General features: G+C 39.4%; 1 protein-coding gene across 4 annotated transcripts in view; it reads right to left on the bottom strand.

Annotated features, from left to right (window-relative positions):
• Positions 1 to 1184: 1184 nt before the first annotated feature.
• Positions 1185 to 19329, bottom strand: part of tmeff2b (transmembrane protein with EGF-like and two follistatin-like domains 2b) — a 123901-nt gene continuing 105756 nt past the window's right edge. For all 4 annotated transcript variants that reach the window (XM_056750738.1, XM_056750739.1, XM_056750740.1 and 1 more), the window contains 6 exons: positions 18750 to 18776; positions 13797 to 13893; positions 6941 to 7089; positions 5643 to 5766; positions 4876 to 5034; positions 1185 to 1669 (listed from right to left, as the gene is read on the bottom strand). In XM_056750738.1, the coding sequence (XP_056606716.1) occupies positions 1573 to 1669; positions 4876 to 5034; positions 5643 to 5766; positions 6941 to 7089; positions 13797 to 13893; positions 18750 to 18776 (653 nt within the window). In that variant the 3' untranslated portion in view covers positions 1185 to 1572. The remainder of the gene's footprint in view (positions 1670 to 4875; positions 5035 to 5642; positions 5767 to 6940; positions 7090 to 13796; positions 13894 to 18749; positions 18777 to 19329) is intronic.

The raw sequence follows: 19329 nt of genomic DNA, 5'->3' as shown, positions 1-19329 counted from the left end.
TTCTGTCACTGAGTGACCTTTAGTGTCATTTCACACCTGTATGATTTTTTTTCCTGCTGAACACAAAAAAGATATTTTGAAGAACGTTAATAAAACTGACCCCCATTGACTTTTATTGTATGAACACAAAACCAGCGTGACATCTTCTTTTATGTTCCACTGAAGAAAGACTCACATACAGGTTTTGAGGAGGAATAAATGGTCAGTTTTCACGGTGCAGTTCTTTTTATTTGACACTTGACTCATTTCCACCATCTTGTGGCCACTGAGATAAATTAGAGAAGTATTTTTTTTTCATGAATGCTTTTTAGTTTTATATATCTCCCTACACACACTCACTTTCTACAATCATTGCACTTCCTAAAAGCTGTTGGATAGGGTTCCTCGTGTTCTCTCATGTCACAGAGGGCATTGGTAACAGTACTACACACACACACACAAACACACACACACTAGTTGTTGGCGGTGATTGTATTTGACAGCTCAGAGGCGTAGGGGAGAGCAGGACTAAGGTTGTGACAGCCTCTCTGCTGTCGGATCTCATGGCAGCATTGATTTCTGGGTAATGGGTGCGGCTCGCAGTCATCGATTGGCTGCTGGACTTCATCCGCCTACAACTCCCTTTGGGCCGAGGCAGGCAGACAGGCAGACTGTCGTCTCCCGCGCGTGTCAGACCGTGCTAAGAGAAACAAGGTGACGAGAAAAGATGTACCCAGGCCTAAAGCTGATCAACAGAGTCGTGGGGATTTCTCAAGCCAAGATTGTATCGACATTTTTTACAATTGACAAGACCTTTAAACTCAGTCTGCAAGAAAGTTTAGGGAAACAAATGGACTGACGAGACCTTGTGGATGGGGATATATACTAGAATCTGCTCATTACCAAAGCTTTAAAAAAGAAGTTAAAAAGATGTTTAAGTGGATAGAGATATTCTGGGTTTTGAAGTCAATGTGACCTTACTTGTCATTTTAAATATTTATAATTGAACAATTTCCAAAGTCACATTTATGTCAATCTATACTGTCGTTTTTATCATTTGATTCCAAAATATTGAAAAAATACTGTAGATGCGACCCTACATGACCTTAAACTTTTTAAAGACAGAGAGGGGGTCATATACGATGACACAAGAGATCACGTGATATAAATTATTTATTTACAGTACAGCGAATAAAAACAAAGAAAACCGTCACAAGAATATGAACCTATTTGAAATATATAATACATAACCAAAGACAGCCTGGACGGCTCTTTTCTTTTATGGTGTCATAGACAACAAATACAAGGCAACATGTGGCACACCTCCAACAATTAAAAAATCCGTCCGTCCACTCTCCACTCTTCTCGATTGTTTAAATCCCCGGGATGGGAGTGTTCCTGACATCCCCTCGCTGGATGGAGAAACCAAAGCTCATGAGGCCCGTCCCCGGTTTATTCCCTAAAGGAAACAATAAGACGTGTCTCGCTTCTTATACATCCAGCGTCACCGGTCTGAAGGGGCTGTGTTCCCATAATCCCCTGGGGCCTTCCTCTGCTGTCTTTAGCACATGTCACTCCAGGTTTGAGGGTTCATCAGATGAGTCTCGTGGAGGCCCGCAGGGTGTTTTCAGAGTTGAAGTGTGGAACACTTTGCTTCTGACGTCCCGTCCGATTCCCACGTGGACACCTTCTGTAAACAGAAGATGAATGTTTATATTTGTCCTAAACGGTAGATTTACGGAAACATATATTAAACATCACATTTTTATTATATTTTATAAGTCTTTAATTGCTTGGTTGCGTTGAGAATAGAAGTATACATTTGTGGATGAAACGATTAAGCTGAATTTGAAACTAATTTAATTTATGGCAAAAAAGAAGCTCATATGACAGTTTCCACGGCAACTGCGCTCTCAAAAAAGTTTGTCAACTTGTGAAAACAGGCTGATGAAATGTCCTTTTCACTTTTAGTTTTTACACCCTTGTGCTTTTCCATAGTGAATGCATCGTCTGTTTGGCTTCGGCAAACATCATTTACAGTTTCACAAAGAAGGACAGAAACGCAGAGACAATGTGCAGATAAAGTGAGACGGATGTTAGATACAGACAGACACACAGACGGAGTCGAGATACAGACGGACAGGCACTTGCTGCGGTTTAAATTGTCTCATTAACAGCTTCTCTCTCGTCCCGAGCAGCTCGGCGGGTGGAAACCTTCCGCCACAGGGAATCTTTATTATATTTTGCTCGTCGCTTTATTAAATGTCATGTTTTGCATAGGGCAGAGTGCGCCCCCGGCTCTTACATCGGCTCAGAGGCGGCAGGGTTGGCGGGGGACGCTCATTCCACACCGCGCTCCCTGTTTTAATTAGTTCCATAATCTCGCTCGCAAACGTCACATTTTACACAGTGAGGAGAACCTTTAACTTACCGACGGCACCGACTTCAACCCACTCGCCGACTCCTAAAACTTCACATTTATTAACTGCATCTAAAGCTCTAGAGCGGATGAACATCTGCTGTTCTTTAACATTTAATGTCCATGTGAAATCAAAATTCCAGTTTTTTGGCTTTAGTATGTCTATAAGTAGTATATATCTATAAACTTATGTGCTGTAAATGCTCTAAATTCAAATTTAGAAGATATAAGCATTTAAAACATACAGTCTCTCACTTCCACCAATACAGATGATTTTTATGACATCATTCTGCACTTTTGCGTCTCATCCGATTAAATACTAAGAGTTCAATTAAACACTATTGGTTATTTAATAAAGGGGGAGGGGCCACTCAATATGCCCCGCCCCATCTTCCTGTTTCAGTGAAAATTGCATCGTAACTGAAAATTACAAAATAATTCTTCCTATCTCAGCTTCATTATGTCCCATAGATCGTTTCTCAAGACACAGCCTAAACTATAGATGTAAATAACTAGATGATGCATTATAATCGGTTTCAATGGGCCTATATGCAGGTTGTCTACCATATTGGAACGGTGCGAGCCGGTCTGTGTTGCCAAGTCTGCAGCTTTCCTGCGAAACTGGATTACTTTTAAATGTTCCTCCGGTCTGTTTTATCCACAGTCTAGGAGTGAAAGGATTGGCTTTCTATCTTAAAATGATTTATTTATGAATTTTTAGTTCTGTTATTTGGACTAGGGACGTTAGACTCTTAATAAAGGATCTGCTTACACTAACACATGACAACAGCGAAAGGGTCTCCGATTTTTTCGGGAATCAAAAGGCAACCATGGCCTTGCAGTTGTGGCACTCTAGAAAACTGTGAGTTTCATCAGTGGACCGTTCCATGATGGCGGACACGTTCAAGTGCCTTGAGCGCTTGAATGGGGCATCTAGTTATATATATCTATGGCCTAAACAACACTGACCAAAAAGCACTTTCTGGATACATTTTTTAGGTTTAATGTCAATTAACTGCTTTAATTCTAAATGTTCTTTTGGTTAAATTGGTGAGAGAATTGGTAGTTGTGAACAACAGTAAAAGTCTGTTTTCCCCAGCAGGCTTCAATAATAGTAGCTGTAATGTTATTTTGAATTACGTAATAAACATCTGAAACCACAACAGCAAAAGGATCCTTAAAATGTGAGTCGAAACACTTGTGCTACATTGTTGTGTTTGACAAATCTTTCTGTTAATCAATAACAGGGCTGATCTTAGAGAACTGCACTGAATGGATCACAGTCGAAGGCCATTTGTGCTGATTGTGTGAAAGTAAGGTGGCAATTTCCCACCGGGGAGGAAGCACTGAGGGCAACAGTGACATCACAGTCCATTCCGCTGGCCACATGTCCCTGGGAGACTTGTTACAGGACAAAGGAACAATCAAATCACAAGCACAACACATGAGCCTTACAGGTGGAGCTGAGACTGCAGAGCAAGATGGAAAAAAGGAAATATGGGTAATGTGGTTTGTCAACTTTAAAACGCCCAAAGAGTGGAATGGATCACTCATGGTAGACTGATGAAACAGTGTTCTATTCTCTTATCTCTTAAAAACAATCTTTTCCTAACAATTCGTTTCAGTCCCTCACTCAGTCCGTATGAAATGAGGTGGAGTCATTACAATCATATAATCACTGTGTGTTTGATTAGTCATGTGCTTCAGTCTGAACATCTCTGATTAGAGAAGAGAGAAAGACAGACGGAGAGAGAAGAAAGTAAGACCGATGGAAAGACAAACAGATAGAGAAGAGACTAAATAGACAAAAAGACGGATGGAGAAGAGACAAAGAGAATAAGACAGATACAGAGAGACAGACTGGCGAAGAAAATTAAAACAGGGAGTAAGACAAAATGAGTACAAAGACAGACAGAAAGAAAGAAAGATGGATAGAGAATGGAGTAACCTGTACAGAGAGACAGACAGAGAAAAGAGTAAGACAGGAGGAGAGAGAATAAGACTTGCAGAGAGACATGTAGAGAAGAGAGTAAGACAGGTGGAGAGACAGACAGGAATTGAGTCAATGAAAGAGAGAAAGTAAAAAGCAGCAGATGAAGGCATTCCACTGCTGCAGTAAGATAAAACGTTGCCATAGAAACATCCAAACCCCCTAAAGAGACCCTGACACCTCAGTCTTCTGTATGACATTCACTTCATGTGTCACCACTTCACCAGAACCCCCAAAAAGTCCTTTAAAGTGACTTTACTGAATGAAACCTTTCTGCATTCACACCAGCTCCACCCGGCCACATGTTTGCTGTCCAATGGTTTTCTCAACCCACTAAATAAAACAATGTCCCATCACTTCTAGATGCACAAATCTTTCTCATTTTTCTTTTCATTTCAAAACTATCAACGACTCACAGTACTAAACTATATCTCTGTGTTCACATTCAGTCTACAAAATACAATTCTGAATTGAAAACAAAGCTCACCGTGTGATGCAGAGCACAACCAGGCAGATGATGGCCACCTGTAGAGCTCCGATGATGGACGCGATCAGAACGTAACGGAGCTTTCCAGACCCGGGAACCACGTACATCACATTGTAGTCCTTTGTGTCGCACTGTGGCCCGATGAAGCCAGAATGACAACTGCACGAATACAAACGCAGACTTTACTTTAATAGACAACTCACAGCAACAAACACAACATTGTGTGTGTGTGTGTTTTGTTTATGTGTATGAATATGTGATGATGCAGGCAGTCAAAATGTTTGTGTATGTGTGTGTGTGTGTAATCACAAAGCAGTTGGATCTTGATGCCACGATTTTTGTTTAATCACTGAGGGCTCAGTGTGTGTGTGTGTGTGTGTGTGTGTGTGTGTGTGGATGGTCCACACTGGGTAAAACATAGTCTTGTTTAATTAGAGCATCAACATCTCAGGGGGGGCAGATAAGGGGACACTTTACTCTCACACACACACACACGCACACGCACACGCACACAAAGCTGTTAAGAATGAGTCATCTTTCAGGGGGTGGCACACACATAAGAGCTCTTCTGTGTTTTCTCCATAACACGTTTTCTTCTGCATCTTTCATCACTTCTGATCTTCTTGCATTTCTCGTCCTTTTCTTTCCTTTTATCGTCTCACTTTCACCCCCGAATGTCTGAAATCAATCTCACAAGCGCTCCGTCTGTCCTCTAAAGAGTCTCTGTGGGTGTTTGATATGTAGCGTGTCTCGTGCGCTGCGGTTACCTGCAGGTGGGGGGCGAGAGGTTGCTAGGATACTCGCACTCTCCGTGGACGCAGTAGTTCTTATATCGTTCCGGACACGGGATGTAAAGGCCCCACGGTACCTCGCTCACCTGGTCTTTCTCCTCTACACACACACAGAGAGAGAAGAACGACTGTGATTCTACAACCGGGTTTATGTCAGTCTTTTTAATGCTGAGGGTTTGAGACTTGAAATCGTGATCCACAAAACGAATGCAAGCCCGAGAAGTTTCTTTGTTGTCAGAAGAAAGTATTAAAAAGTAGACACACCGTGATTCTCAGGTTACAATTTAAAGAACTAAAAAAATTCTCTTTTTTTACATGAAAAATACAAAGCACATTTTTGAAAAATATACTGGCATAAAAGAACAAGGACTTGAGCAATCAAGATGATTTCAGAATGATATCAAACACACATTATACATCTCATCTATACAAAATCTGACGTAGTTCTTCACAAACGCTAGCGTGCAATTCTTCAGATCCTTACAATGAATCGTCTGATCTAGTTCACGAAAGCAATCTAAACGACTCATTCACAAACTGGACCGATCTATTTTGTGATCAATTGACGGTGTGTAACAGCTCAATGGAGCAGAAGATTATAATAGAGTTTGCGTTTATATGCGACAATCAATTGCATTTGCACTTTTATCGTATTTAAATATATATAAATGTGATTATGAGAGTTGTAAATTTGGGCAGTTTTTATTTTTGAAACAGTTAATGGGAAGGGGACGATTGTGTGCATGCGTGTGTGTTTGTGTGTAGGAGAGCATTTGAAGGGTGTGTGAGTCAATGGAGGAATCGATGCGACAGCGGTGACACTTCACCCTCCTCCGTTGACTCAATTCATCACAGTCCCTTTTGGTTCTTTTCTTCTCTCTCACTCCTTCTCAAAGTCTCCCTGATACTGTCTGTGCTGCGGGTCACAACACTCAATCAAACTGTCACAAACGCCGGGAGGTATCGCCGCTACGGTGGCCTGTTGAGGACTCGTAAAAGAGGCCAGCTCTCCAGAGATTCACTGTTTCAATGTGACGAAATGAGATGAGAGGAAGTGTGAAGAGAGGGGAGACACTTTTTTTTGCTGCTTTTAAAGTTTCCTTAATGCCATCGAATGGAAGACAATTAACACAGATTAAATTCAGATAATTAAACACAGATATTTTTGTGTGGTGATGTGCGCGGGGGAGATAAAATGCTCGTAACTTGAAGAGAATGAAGAGATTCAATTTAGAGACTCATCGGCATGAAATAGATTGAGGTTTGAGACTGACCCTTACAATGGCCGAGGTATTTGACCTCAATCCTCTCCTGCTTCTGACACGACACCTCTTTCACCTGGCAAGGGTTGTCATAGGAACGGCCGTCTGATGCGCAAACTGGATTAAAACTGATGTGGGAGCAATCGATGTTGCACACACACCTGTGGAGAGAGAGAACGAGAAGAACAATCACATTAGATGGAGATTCATGATGGGTTTTCTTACACTTTTGGCTATTTTAAATAGGGGAGGAGCACTCAAATATGCCCCGCCCCAACGTCCTGTTTCAGTGAAAATGACAATAATAACTGAACATTACAAAATATTTTTCCCATCTCAGCTACATCATGTCCTGTAGACCATTTCTCAAGACACCATAGATGTAAATAACTAGATGCCGCATTAGCATCTGTTTCTACAGGCCTATATATGTAGGTCGTCCACAATATTGGAACTGTGAGAAAAATCAATAACTCAAACACCTAAACGTTAATGTAAAAGCATCTTATGAAGCCATTCAAATAAAAGTATCTTTACATTAAATATAAACTTGTGAACTTGAAAGACCCTTATTGCCCAATACAATACCTCCCACCCACAATTTCAACCATATTAAAAATTAAAGAGCAAAATGAGCTCTAGAAAAAGTATATTTGTCATAAACAAGTAAACATTTGAATGTTTATTTTGTCTCAATATAAGTAACTGTATCATCTTAAGGCTCTTCTTAACTTTTCCCCGGCCCCCTATCCTTCCTAGTAAAGTTGCTGTATTTTATTCATTAATTCAAAATACATCTTTTTTAAATAGCTGAATTCATCATCATTCTTTGTTGTGTCTCCTCTTTAATTCACAAGCACCCCTCATTTTTAAAACATCAGCTTTAACTCGCATTACTCGTTGCACATGGAGGACAGGCCCGGGTCGTGTGAATTTATACTCATTTATTTTTGACACATTCCAAGAATCTAGAGGAGAAGTTGCAGTGCACTTTCTATGCAGACACACACATCCAACCTGTATAGAATGTGTTCATTTGGCCCCCGGTGTTTAAGAGACAGATGTATCTATAAAGCAGGTGGACAATATTCTGCACCACACCACGACCACTGACCCAGTAAAAAGACAATCTCAGCTCCCACAGGAGGTGTTCAATATTATATAGGCAATGTGTTTCACCACATGTCAAACAATTTCAGGTAATTTAATGCAGAAGCATCATATGGTAGCAGCTAGTTAGCCAAGATCATGGGTTTGATTCTCAGGGAATGCACGTAAAATGTATAGACCGCTTCACAAGATGTAGCTTAATGTTGGTCCAGCAGCACTTCCAGTTTCATTTTTTATTAGATTTTTGAAAATCGCACATAATTATTTGTTTAACATTTTGATTCGCTTATGAATGTTCTTTTGGTTGGTTTTTGTTCAATTATTTTTGCAGTGTTCGCATTCGTTGGTCAATCTGAAAACCCTTTAAACTAAAACAGGAAGTATATCAGTATTAAGGTTGGACCAGCGTTGCCTACATCTCCTGAAGTGGTCTATACTTTAATTTGCTTGAAGTTATTTTGGATAAAGCATCTTTTAAATGCATAAAAGTAAATGTGATCTGAGGACAAGCTTACTGACACTTTCATTAAGAATATATTTCTGGAAGTTGATGATGTAGGACGTGTCCAAAAAGCTGTGATTCTTGGCATTTATAACATCATTGCATTTTGCCTTTTTGACACTGAATCTAGCACAGAATTGTAAAGCTTTTTTATGGATCTAAATGACCGTTATGAAGGGAACTTCAGTAAAGGCACTAAATGTTTCTCATTGCATCATTTCGGCCTCTTGCGTCCTGGTTAGGTCACAGATAACCACAGATGAAAAGATACACACAGACTTTTCATTTCTTCAAGCGCTGCATCTAGAAGGGTCTATTAATGTTTTTCAGTAAACATGCAGTTAAAGGTGGGGTAACAAGCTATTTCATACATTCTAACTTCTTACATTGTTAAACATGCTGGCGTTTCATGCTTGAATAACATGGTCAACTTGTCTAAAGAAAAAGAGTTGAACATATGACGTAGGTATTTCTGTGCTCAGTTCACTCCGCCATGGTTTGTACAGTTTTCGGGATTTTTTTTCCAACATAGATTCCCATTTCGTAAACAAGGAGTCACTTATTGGACAATTCCGGAAAAAAAAACGGGAAAAGCACCCCCATGCATCATCCCACCGAGCGAAAGAGCACGCCCACATGCTATGAATAAGAGAAGGATGACAGACATGAACCACACGCAGTAAGTCAAACTAAGTCATATGTCTGTGTTTTGTTGGCAATGGGTGCATACGTGCATAATGTAAACAACACGAAGGGATTTATGCGATGATGTAAAGTGTGCGCTTGCTGTAGTACCGTCCCCCCTGCCCGCCTCCAGCTGGTCGTCTTTCCGGAAATAATCTTCCAGCTGTATCTCTCTTTTACAAATTTGATCAAACTAAATACTCTTTGAAGACACAAAGTATGCACTACTACTGTATAGGTACTCAAGATTAATATGAGATTGGTAGAAACTGCTACGCTATGTTACCTCATCTTTAAACTCATAATGTCTTTATATAAACACAGACTATCTCTCGGAGTTCTCCCTCTCTCTCCCATTCAAGATATCTGGATGAACTTCAATCCTGCCATCTGTCAGCCCTGCATGTGTGGTCTCAGATTAAATATATTTCTGAAACTAAACCAAGTTGCCTGTGTCTATAAGAATAAAGACCTGCATCTTATTTCCAGACATGTGTCGAGCCTGCTTCCCGTGTCCAGAGAGAAGGTTCAGGTGTCTGGATAACAGCAGTGTGTGTGTATTCTGTCTGGCACACAATTGCCACACATGATTCTTAGTTAAAGAGGTAAAGCTGTGAGTTCCTAAACCTCATATGCTTGATAAACTACATCTGGCTGTAATATTTACTGCCGAACGCTTTATCTCTGAGTCTGGTATTGATTTATGAAAACTCTCCCTAATAATTTCTAATTCCTCAAACGTGCCTCGAGGGTGACGGAGATGAATCAGGGCAGGGCAGCGATGGAAGACAAATCTAACGCAACCCCTTGACTCCCACTTATCCATAAAACGTGCTCTAACACAACCGGCCGACACACACAAACGCAAGCAGATGTTATTCTCGCCGTGGTAAAAACAGCTTTGATGCAGACTCGTTCCATTTCCAGCGAGCTGGAGCAAATGTGATTAGAAGACTATGAATTGATTGCTGTTAGTTGGAGCTGTATTTCTGTGCTACAGGGCCAGACTCCATCAATGCTCGCAGATGTAGATACTAATTGGTTATCAGACGCAGCGCACACACAAACAGATTCTGAGGGGAATAAAAGAGAGAGAGAGAGAAAACTTGTATATGGCTTATAACTACACCTCTACAAATCAATCTATCACCCTCATTGTTCATTACGGCTGATGAAAACAGTATGTTTTACAACAGCTTTCCCAAAATACAGCAGATGAAAAGGGATCAACAGGGATTTCATACGACTCAAAGATAAAGTTAATCGTGCTGGAATTTGAAAGATTCCCTGCATATTAAAACACAAAACCTTCAGCATTGAAAACCTTTTGGGTGGCAGCCAACAGCCAAAGGGGTCACAGAGTTTATTTTTATTTTGCTACTGTACCTTTAACAGCTTTATATGTAATTGACCTCTGTTATGATTGGCTAACCTCTGTGTAATGGCACATCTATAAGTTACTGGACAATTTCGGACTGACCCATTATTCATAGGGAAATAATAACTGACATTAGAGAAAGGTTGATGATCGCCATGTGTACCTTTTTAGTGTACAGTCATATTCAACTATACCTAAGTCAATAATATTTATGAATGAATACTGTGATGAACTTGCGCTCCCTGGGCGGTTCAGCGCAAAAAAGGAGCCGTGTTCCGGCGCAAACAATCCCAGGTGCTTTTTTTCTGTTCCATTAAACAATTGCGCCACTGACCAGAAAAAACCTAGTCTAAAGTCAGTGGCGCGTTGCGCGTTGTTCATTATGCTATTTTAAGGGCGCATGCTTGACCATAATGTATAGCGTGCACAACGCACATACACTTTGCTCATGTAATCTACACAGATGCAACAGTTATTTTTGCAAATCATAAATTGTGTCACTAAAAAAATATTAACACATGAGAAGACGGAAATCATTGTGGTGTCCTCTGCTGGCGTCAGGTCCTGAGTAGAGGCAGATCCAGCTCCCGTAACACGGCGTGCCCGATTGATGCTGGCAAGCTTGGACTTTCCCCGTCTTCTGATGTCATTGTAGTGCTTGCGGCACTGGTGCGACGTCCTGGGGATGCCAGCTGATGAAACAATTGTGGCTATTTCCTCCCACGTCTTTGTTGTTATTGGAAGAATGACTGAAACTGGTAATAAAGTTTATATCAATAGTTGACATGAATGAGTCACTACATGGAATATTTATACTTATTATACTTTACTTTGTGGAAGTTTATTTTTCACATATTCAGCAAGTGGGCTGAAACATCATACGTGATTCAAAAAGTGAAATAACCACTACTATGTCTACACTTCTCCCATAAAAAGCCTCTATCCCCGAATACACAGTATAGCAATTCTAATCTAGAATCATAATATACATTTGTCATGTTCTGTCCCTAAAAGCAGTTCCCAAATTAAGCCTTACAGGGGTCCCCACCATGGGCTGTTTTTTTTCTTGGACGGGAGCAAAAATCTTTCTTTTAAAACTGATTTTAATAGAAAATATTGTTAAACAATATCATCGGAGTGTATATTTAAACTAGGTGCAAATAGCTTGTCTATAGTAGTTTTGACACTATTGACTTATGTTCGAAACTGCCTTTTGCTGTTCTCTCTCTTCTGCCTTTTCCCATCACATGTCGGAAAGTAACGGCATTTATATTCAATAAAATGTATAAAATATGTAAAAAGTGGCTTCCAAGTGAGGTGCACTTATAATGCAAATAGCGTCTGCAATCTATAATTCTTCATTCAGTTTTATGTTACAGAATAAAATGTAACCTAAGAATTATCCAAAGTTCCATATGATTAAAAGTAGTCAAGTAATAAACTTATCTGCACAATTTTTTTGATTTGTCATTATTATTATTTAAAAAAAATGATCTGAGGGACGCTCTTGAGTAAATTTTGACCTTTTACAGGGGGCCTTAATGGCTTATGGGGGATCTCCGGAGCCCCCCAGCCCCCCTTAATTCAAGCACTGCCTAAAAGGCCACTGTCGGGAATAGTTTAGCTCCTCCATTAAAAATAAACCAGCTAACAAAAACAAAAGACTTTTTCTAAAAATATTTTTAAAACACTTTAAAGGCAGCAAACACATTCTCAGTCTCAAAGGCACAAACGAAATTCTCTCAGCGTTCAGAGACGACATCGTCCATCTTTCTGAGAAACAAGATGAAAAAGGTAAAGATCTGCTGTTGGTTAACAGAACATTTGTATAACTACTGAAATGATGTTAGCTTTGGTCTGTGCGATGATGTCACAAACTGAAGTCAGAACCGCCTCCAGAAATGAAGTAGTGTTCCTTTTTTCCGCTGCTATAGAGTTTTAGTCCTCTCACTTGCTTTTAACCTCCCTGATGAACCTGAACACACACACGCTCACTGCCGGCGAGCCTCATTTCTCTTTCCTGACATTTTCTCCTTCATTGGCTCCGTCTGTTTTTACATCTCTATCACTGTGATCTGTTTAGTGTGTTACCGTGAGGGATGTTTGAATGTTCATTGTCTGAGCGTGATCTTAAGGTTTGGAAAAGGAACATTATAAACTCGATATGGAATTGCATTCTGTCCGCTGCGCATCATTCCAGAAAATAAACCAACAACCTTTAAGACTAAGCAAATTACAAACACGAAGCAGGACAGAAATGTGAAAAAACTGAAAAACATAGCATTCCTTATCTTTGAGATCTTTGACATCTTGTCCAGGTCAGACTTCATACTAAAGAGTCAGAGCACTGAGTTTAAAACTATTTTTGCAATTTACTGAATGCATGTGGTAGTTTAAAGCCAACATGATATCAAAAACAACTATATTTTGCAATTGAACTCACAATATTGTATAACTGAATTGCTTGATCTGTGTCTAAACAACTTTTCTTTTTTTTCTGCAACATCACTAAGGCGATATGGTTTTTTTTCATAATGTTTAGACTGTGCGAACTATTGTATAAATTGAAGTAACAGCCTAAAACTTTTGCCGTTGAAGCATTGTTTTCCTAAATTTGCATCCGGGTAAACATATATAAAAATGTCTTGCCCTTTCGGCAAATATTTTTCCTTGCATGATGCTCACAAAAAAATGCGCTGTAGTATATGCTTGAAAGAAGGAAATAACAAAATCGCTGATGAAAGTAAAACATATTTTATATCTGTGCTTTTCAAGTTAGTCTATGTATCATAATATAATATTACAATCCTCAATAATGACTTTTTCTTACTTTAACTTATGAGATGGTAAAAAAGTATGACAGAAGCAGAACTAGAAGGAAGGAGTAGATGAAAAAGGGAGAAGAAAGAGAAAGATAAAGACGTAAAAAGAAGAGATGCAACGTTTGAAAGAGGGACAATCATAGAGAGATTATTTCCATCAGTGCATCATCCGCCCTCAGCTATGCGCTGCAATGCATCACAGTGAAATGTTGAAGACTTTATCAGCCGTCGCTATCAGAAGCTCATGAGAAACAGGCCTGCAGAGGACTCTGTTCTGATACATACCATTAGACACACCCCCATATCCCAGAAACCCCTGGGGCTTTCTGAAGAACACAACAACAGGACCTCTATAAAGTGTGTGTGACTCACCACACATCCTCCGAATCCTCATCACACTCTGCACCGAACTGACAAATGTCGCATGTTGACGTCTCCTTCTGACTGATCTCTGCAGAACCCTCATTAACTAGAGAGAGAGAGAGAGAGAGAGAGAGCTGTGGGTAAATGGGTCATATCATGAGCTTTTCACATTTGAAATTGTTAACCCTGGGCTATCCGAGATTTAAATAGCTTTATTAGCATAGTAACATTAAACATACAAATCTACACACATGCACAGACGGTTAAAGTAAAAAAAAGAAAAACCTATTATAAATAAAACTACTAATAAATTGCATGTTTTACAGTTCACTTCTCAGGTTTTCAGGAACACACACGCTGTATAACTTGTAAACTCTGGGGTTAATGTTCTTATTTGCATATTTATGAGGTCAATAATAACATTGATAGGACGAATCCAGCTTGTGACGGGCACTCAACCTGTTTAATAACTCGTCCATCTGTGAAAATGTCACCATGTATACCTGCTGTCGCTCTTTCTCTTCTGCAAGGGTACTAAAGCAGTTTGTTGTAAGACCCTCGATCACATTATACAAGTGTGGAATGTTAACCCAGCGTGAAATTTAGAATTTAAATTAAATTGATCACTTGTCATTTGACACAAAATATCTGGGTATTATTACTTTCTGAACCCAAAGCTCTTTAAGAAAGCTGTTATTATTTGTGCATTTAGGGATGAAATAGACTCCACAACTCACAAGTAACATCAGCTAAAGTAGCACTCTTAAATAACTCTTAAAGACACAGCAAGGCAGCATTTTTAAGAGAGGAAAATGATCATGAAGAAGTAAATTACGAGTGTTTTGGCATAGAAAGTCCTGTGTGGAGAAATGATGTCATTAGGGGGGAAACCTTTGCAAAAAGTGATTTGTGATGGGTTATTAATGCAGGCAGACAGAGACTCGACTGTGAGATCTGGCCAACAGAAACATCTCAGTCAAACACCAAAGAAATAAAAACACTTACAAGGCTAAAAATTTCTTAACTTCAAGACTGTACCTAAGACGTGCTAATTACAAATTTGAAGTTAAGTTCTTTTTTGGGTTTCATTAAAATCAGATGGAAAAGAGGAATGAATGAGGATTACAGATACTAACAATGAATGGTGGAATATGCAACGATCATTTCAGAGGAAGTCCATTATTTCAGTAATGCAGTGCGATAAACGTAAACATTTGCAAAAAAGAACAACATTTGTGTTTCAAAAGTACAATATGTAAATCTTTCTTTTTGCCATAAAAAAGTACACTTTATAGACCTCTTCAGAAATAGAAGAAGAACTTCAGTTTCAGTTTTTAACACTACATAAACGTTTAAAACAAAATACAACCAACTGAACATTTATAACTGAATAAAAATGCTTAACGAATATCTTTAACACTGTGTCTTCACTGGATGCGATAGGCGCGACGAATCCAGTGTGGACCAATTGTTTTATTATAATGGGTTTTAAAGCGTTTCTAATGTTTTTTATCATGTCGCGTCGGTGTCTGGTGGAAGATTTAATTATATTTGTAAGATAAAAATAACCAAAACCAAAAGTTTTTCTGTAACATTGTGTGAAGTGGTCTATAGAAGCCACAATTTGTGTTTAAAAAAATGTGAATATTAATTGTTAAATTCCTAGTAATGAACAATCCTCCCCACAATCCTCATTAAAACCACGATCGGGGTCAATATATATTTATTTATATTTTAATTTACACAGCCACAAAAATTTAGGAGGCCATTTCAAAGATCATTTTCAGTTTCATCATTATTAAATTTACTATTAGGTTTGTGTTTAGAAAAATGAATATTTTGTTTCATTCAGTAAACTTTTAACAGTATTCATCCCAAACCGAATATATAAATATTGTTTCTATTTGCATTTTTTGCCAGAAACAGAAAACTGGAGAAACAGGTGAGAATAACAGAAAAGATGCTCAGAATTTTTTCAGACCTCAAATACTGCAAAGAAATCAAGTTTATATTCACTTTTAAGCCACAGAACACTCATATTTCTACATGTATTTAAGAAAAGTTCAAAAAGGATTTTTTCTGCATTGACCTGGATACTTATGCTGTCGGTCTTTCACATTGCTTTTGGATGACTTTATGTCACTCCTGAGGTTTGATGTTGTTGAAACGCATCAAACAATGGATTGGAGTGACCACAATACATCTAGAAATGATGAATAAATGAAGATTTGGAATGGTGTCTTAATTTGTTCTGTACTGATATTGTGATAGCACTGCTAATATTCATCTGAAGTATTTTAAAGAAGTCATGTATGAATCCTCAAGCGGGTGGATCTTGTAAATGTAACACACAAGTGTGAATGTGAGGGGGTGCTTCATGACCGATGGTGCTCTGATGCTGTTTGGTTAGATAATGAGTTATAGATTGCAGTTCATCAGACCATTGACAGCAAAATAAACCAAAACACTGTCTTGACTCGCTTCTGGCAGAATGTGAAGAGATCTCAGAAACATGTGAGACTTCCTGGCAGACAAATATGGGTCAAGCAGCAGCTCTTAGCCTGAAAAGCCGACTGGCGGGAATGCCAGAAAAGGATCTGATTTTCCTCACATTGTGGAGTGCAAAGCATCAGACCAGAGCAGAACCCGTGACTCAGAGACAATAACTCAGGGTAGACAAAGCACAAATTTTTAAAAAAGGGCCTTTAAGCCAAGATGGATATTACTGCATACAATCACATGCAGAATTAAAAACACTAAACAGCTATTTGTAGCGGTCACAACCTACCACCTTAAAATGGAGATACAAAAACAACACTGTCACATTCACGCATCTGACAGATGCTCGTATCCTCAGCAACTTGCATTCAGAGTTTACAGTTGACTAGTATTTGTTCGCCTGGGAATTGAACCCATTATTTGTAGTTTGTACCACAGGCTACCTGTTGAGCTATAAGAATGTTGTCAGGACATAAGAACGTAATATGCATCAACACTCGTCATGGGGACCTGCATTAGACGTCCATTGTTTTTCTACTGAGCAAATGATGTTTTCTGTCACGATAGAGCCTAGATGCAGACATCCACCGTAACACACAAAAGACTTTAATAAACTAAACCCCACAATGGGGGATAAACCTAAAACAAAACAAGGTTTAAACATAAAGCTTCCCACAAGGGGCAAAACCAAGGAAGTCCAAAATACAACAAGGTGATGTGATGCGAGACTGGAAGAAGGTAATACTCACAGGGACTGGGAGCAAACATCAACAAGGACATAGTAATGTGACGAACCGGCACGGGACAGAGAACACCAGGGACTTAAGAGGGGAACACTAACGAGGGAAGTTAACAACGGGCAGGTGACGGGAATCAAACACTAATGGGACGATCACAGGGAAACTAGGGGGCTGGGGCGGGGCCAAGACACGCGACAGGAGAACACGTGGCATAAAGTCACAACAAAGGCCACGTGTGTCCACACATAACACAACAAGCACAAAAGACATGGTACTGTCACGACCCTGCCCCCAGAACTCAAAAAACTCTTGAGAGTTTCTATCATCTATCCCTAAACTCATCTCCAAACCAGACCCTCTCAAAATCATCCTTTTTGCATTTTTACATTTTCAAATAAGCAATATTTAGTATGATTAAAAGGTAGATTTATTGTCCGTGTGGGGATCATAGACACGCACACATACACTGTTTTTTGTAAAATCTGTTGTTTTTACACTGACCCAATCCCAACACCTAAAACTGATAATCACACAAACCTTTTTTTATTCATTAAAAATGTATTAAGTTTTTTATAATTCTGAATGATTGATAAGCTGTTTTCCAAAAAAATGGACATTAGGTCCCCACACAGTGATGAATACACACACAGTGGTGACACAAAAACTGTTCCACATGCTGTGTACATTAAGCGGTGTGACTGATTCTGGCACTTCATGGAAAATGGTTTCTGTTGCATTTCAGTAAGCACAAGTGTATGTTTTTTTATTTTTTAGTGTAACGCATTTTGCTCGCGCTCGGTTCTATAGAGTCAGAGTGCAGAGGAAGTGTTGAACAGATGTGTGTGTGTTTCCTTGATTTAGTATGCATGAGCCTCGAACCCATCAATGATTTAAACTCAGACATTAAAACATGTCTAATCCTTTTAGAGGACGGCAAAAGCTTTCTTTAAGCTAAACTCCTCTCATGAGTTTGCTGAGCTGTGTCATTTTTTTTTATCCGACGCCCTGTAGCTTCTCTACATTTGTTTCCATGTTCCTTGCACGCTCTCTCCTGTATCATCACTCTATCTGCTGTGGATTTTACACTCGTCTTCTTTACCTCTCTTCCGTCCTGCATTTTGATCTTTTCCATCATCATCCTTTCTCCTTCTACCCTCCTAATATGAGCTGTTGGCTTGAAGAGAAAGTATGAATCAAATGTGCACGTTTTTCTTCAGCGCTTGAGATTTTCGTTGTACACCGCTATGTACATGCCATGATATTAATGAAGGTAAATAACATAAGAAAATTACACAATTCAGGAGCTCCATTCAATTTCCACATTACGTAACGTTCATTAAGTCTTAAGCTAACATTCTGCTCCAAACACAGCCTCTCTCTCTCTCCGACCCAAACTGTTTCTGGAATCTCATCCATTCCCAGCTGATTATCTTTCAGACTAGATAACTCATCCATAAGCCTCCTTCTCTCTTTCTTCTCGCCCCATCAGACCATCCTGTATCTCTTTTTAATTAGACAAGCTCCAGAGTGAAATTCTTCATCCTGGATTCAGATCATGAGTACCGCTGGCACATTCACATCTATCAGGAGAGGCGGGCGCTAGCCGCAGTCATCTAAACACAGCACGAGCATCGGCGTGTGTGTGCTGGCCAGCAGACAAAGCAAGAGGCATGAGATCATTGTTATGTTCTGTATTAATTAGAGACGAGATGAAAATACTCACCATCGTCCCCTGATCCAGAGCCAGCATCTACAAAACAGAAAAACACAAGGTCAGGAAAACAAAGACAAAGAGTTATACAGAGAGTTCCTCTACGCTGGTTGATGGATACAATTTAAGCCAAACATTAAACAATGGATGCTGTGAATAAATAATCTTGATCACATTTTACATTTGGATGTTTCGTGGGCGTTCACAGGAATGTCAATAACTCGCTGACAAAAGGCAGTTTGCTCTACTTAACGTCATTTAAAAGTACACATGTTTTTGCGAGCAACAAGCAAGCTGATATTTCATTATAGTATATAAGACCGGGTTTTTCTAAAGTGCTCTTGAAAGTGTAAAACCGACTTCTCTGAGCTCTGCTCTTGACGTCACGGCTCTGTATATTGACCAGTGAAAGGCTTCAGACTGCCTGCCCTTTCCTTTTCAATTTCTCTCTCCATCTGAATATCTATATCTCCCACGGTGCCCACATTCGTTCGTGTTCCATGCTTCCCCCTCCTATGGCTTTCATATGAGACTCACATTAGGAAATGAACGCAGAACCGAACAATTGAGTTTGAACCTGCAGCCTCAAAGC

This window comes from Triplophysa dalaica, chromosome 6 (genome assembly GCF_015846415.1).
Source record: "Triplophysa dalaica isolate WHDGS20190420 chromosome 6, ASM1584641v1, whole genome shotgun sequence".
Classification (NCBI taxonomy): Eukaryota; Metazoa; Chordata; class Actinopteri; order Cypriniformes; family Nemacheilidae; genus Triplophysa; species Triplophysa dalaica.
This window is presented reverse-complemented; position numbering and strand designations above follow the sequence as displayed.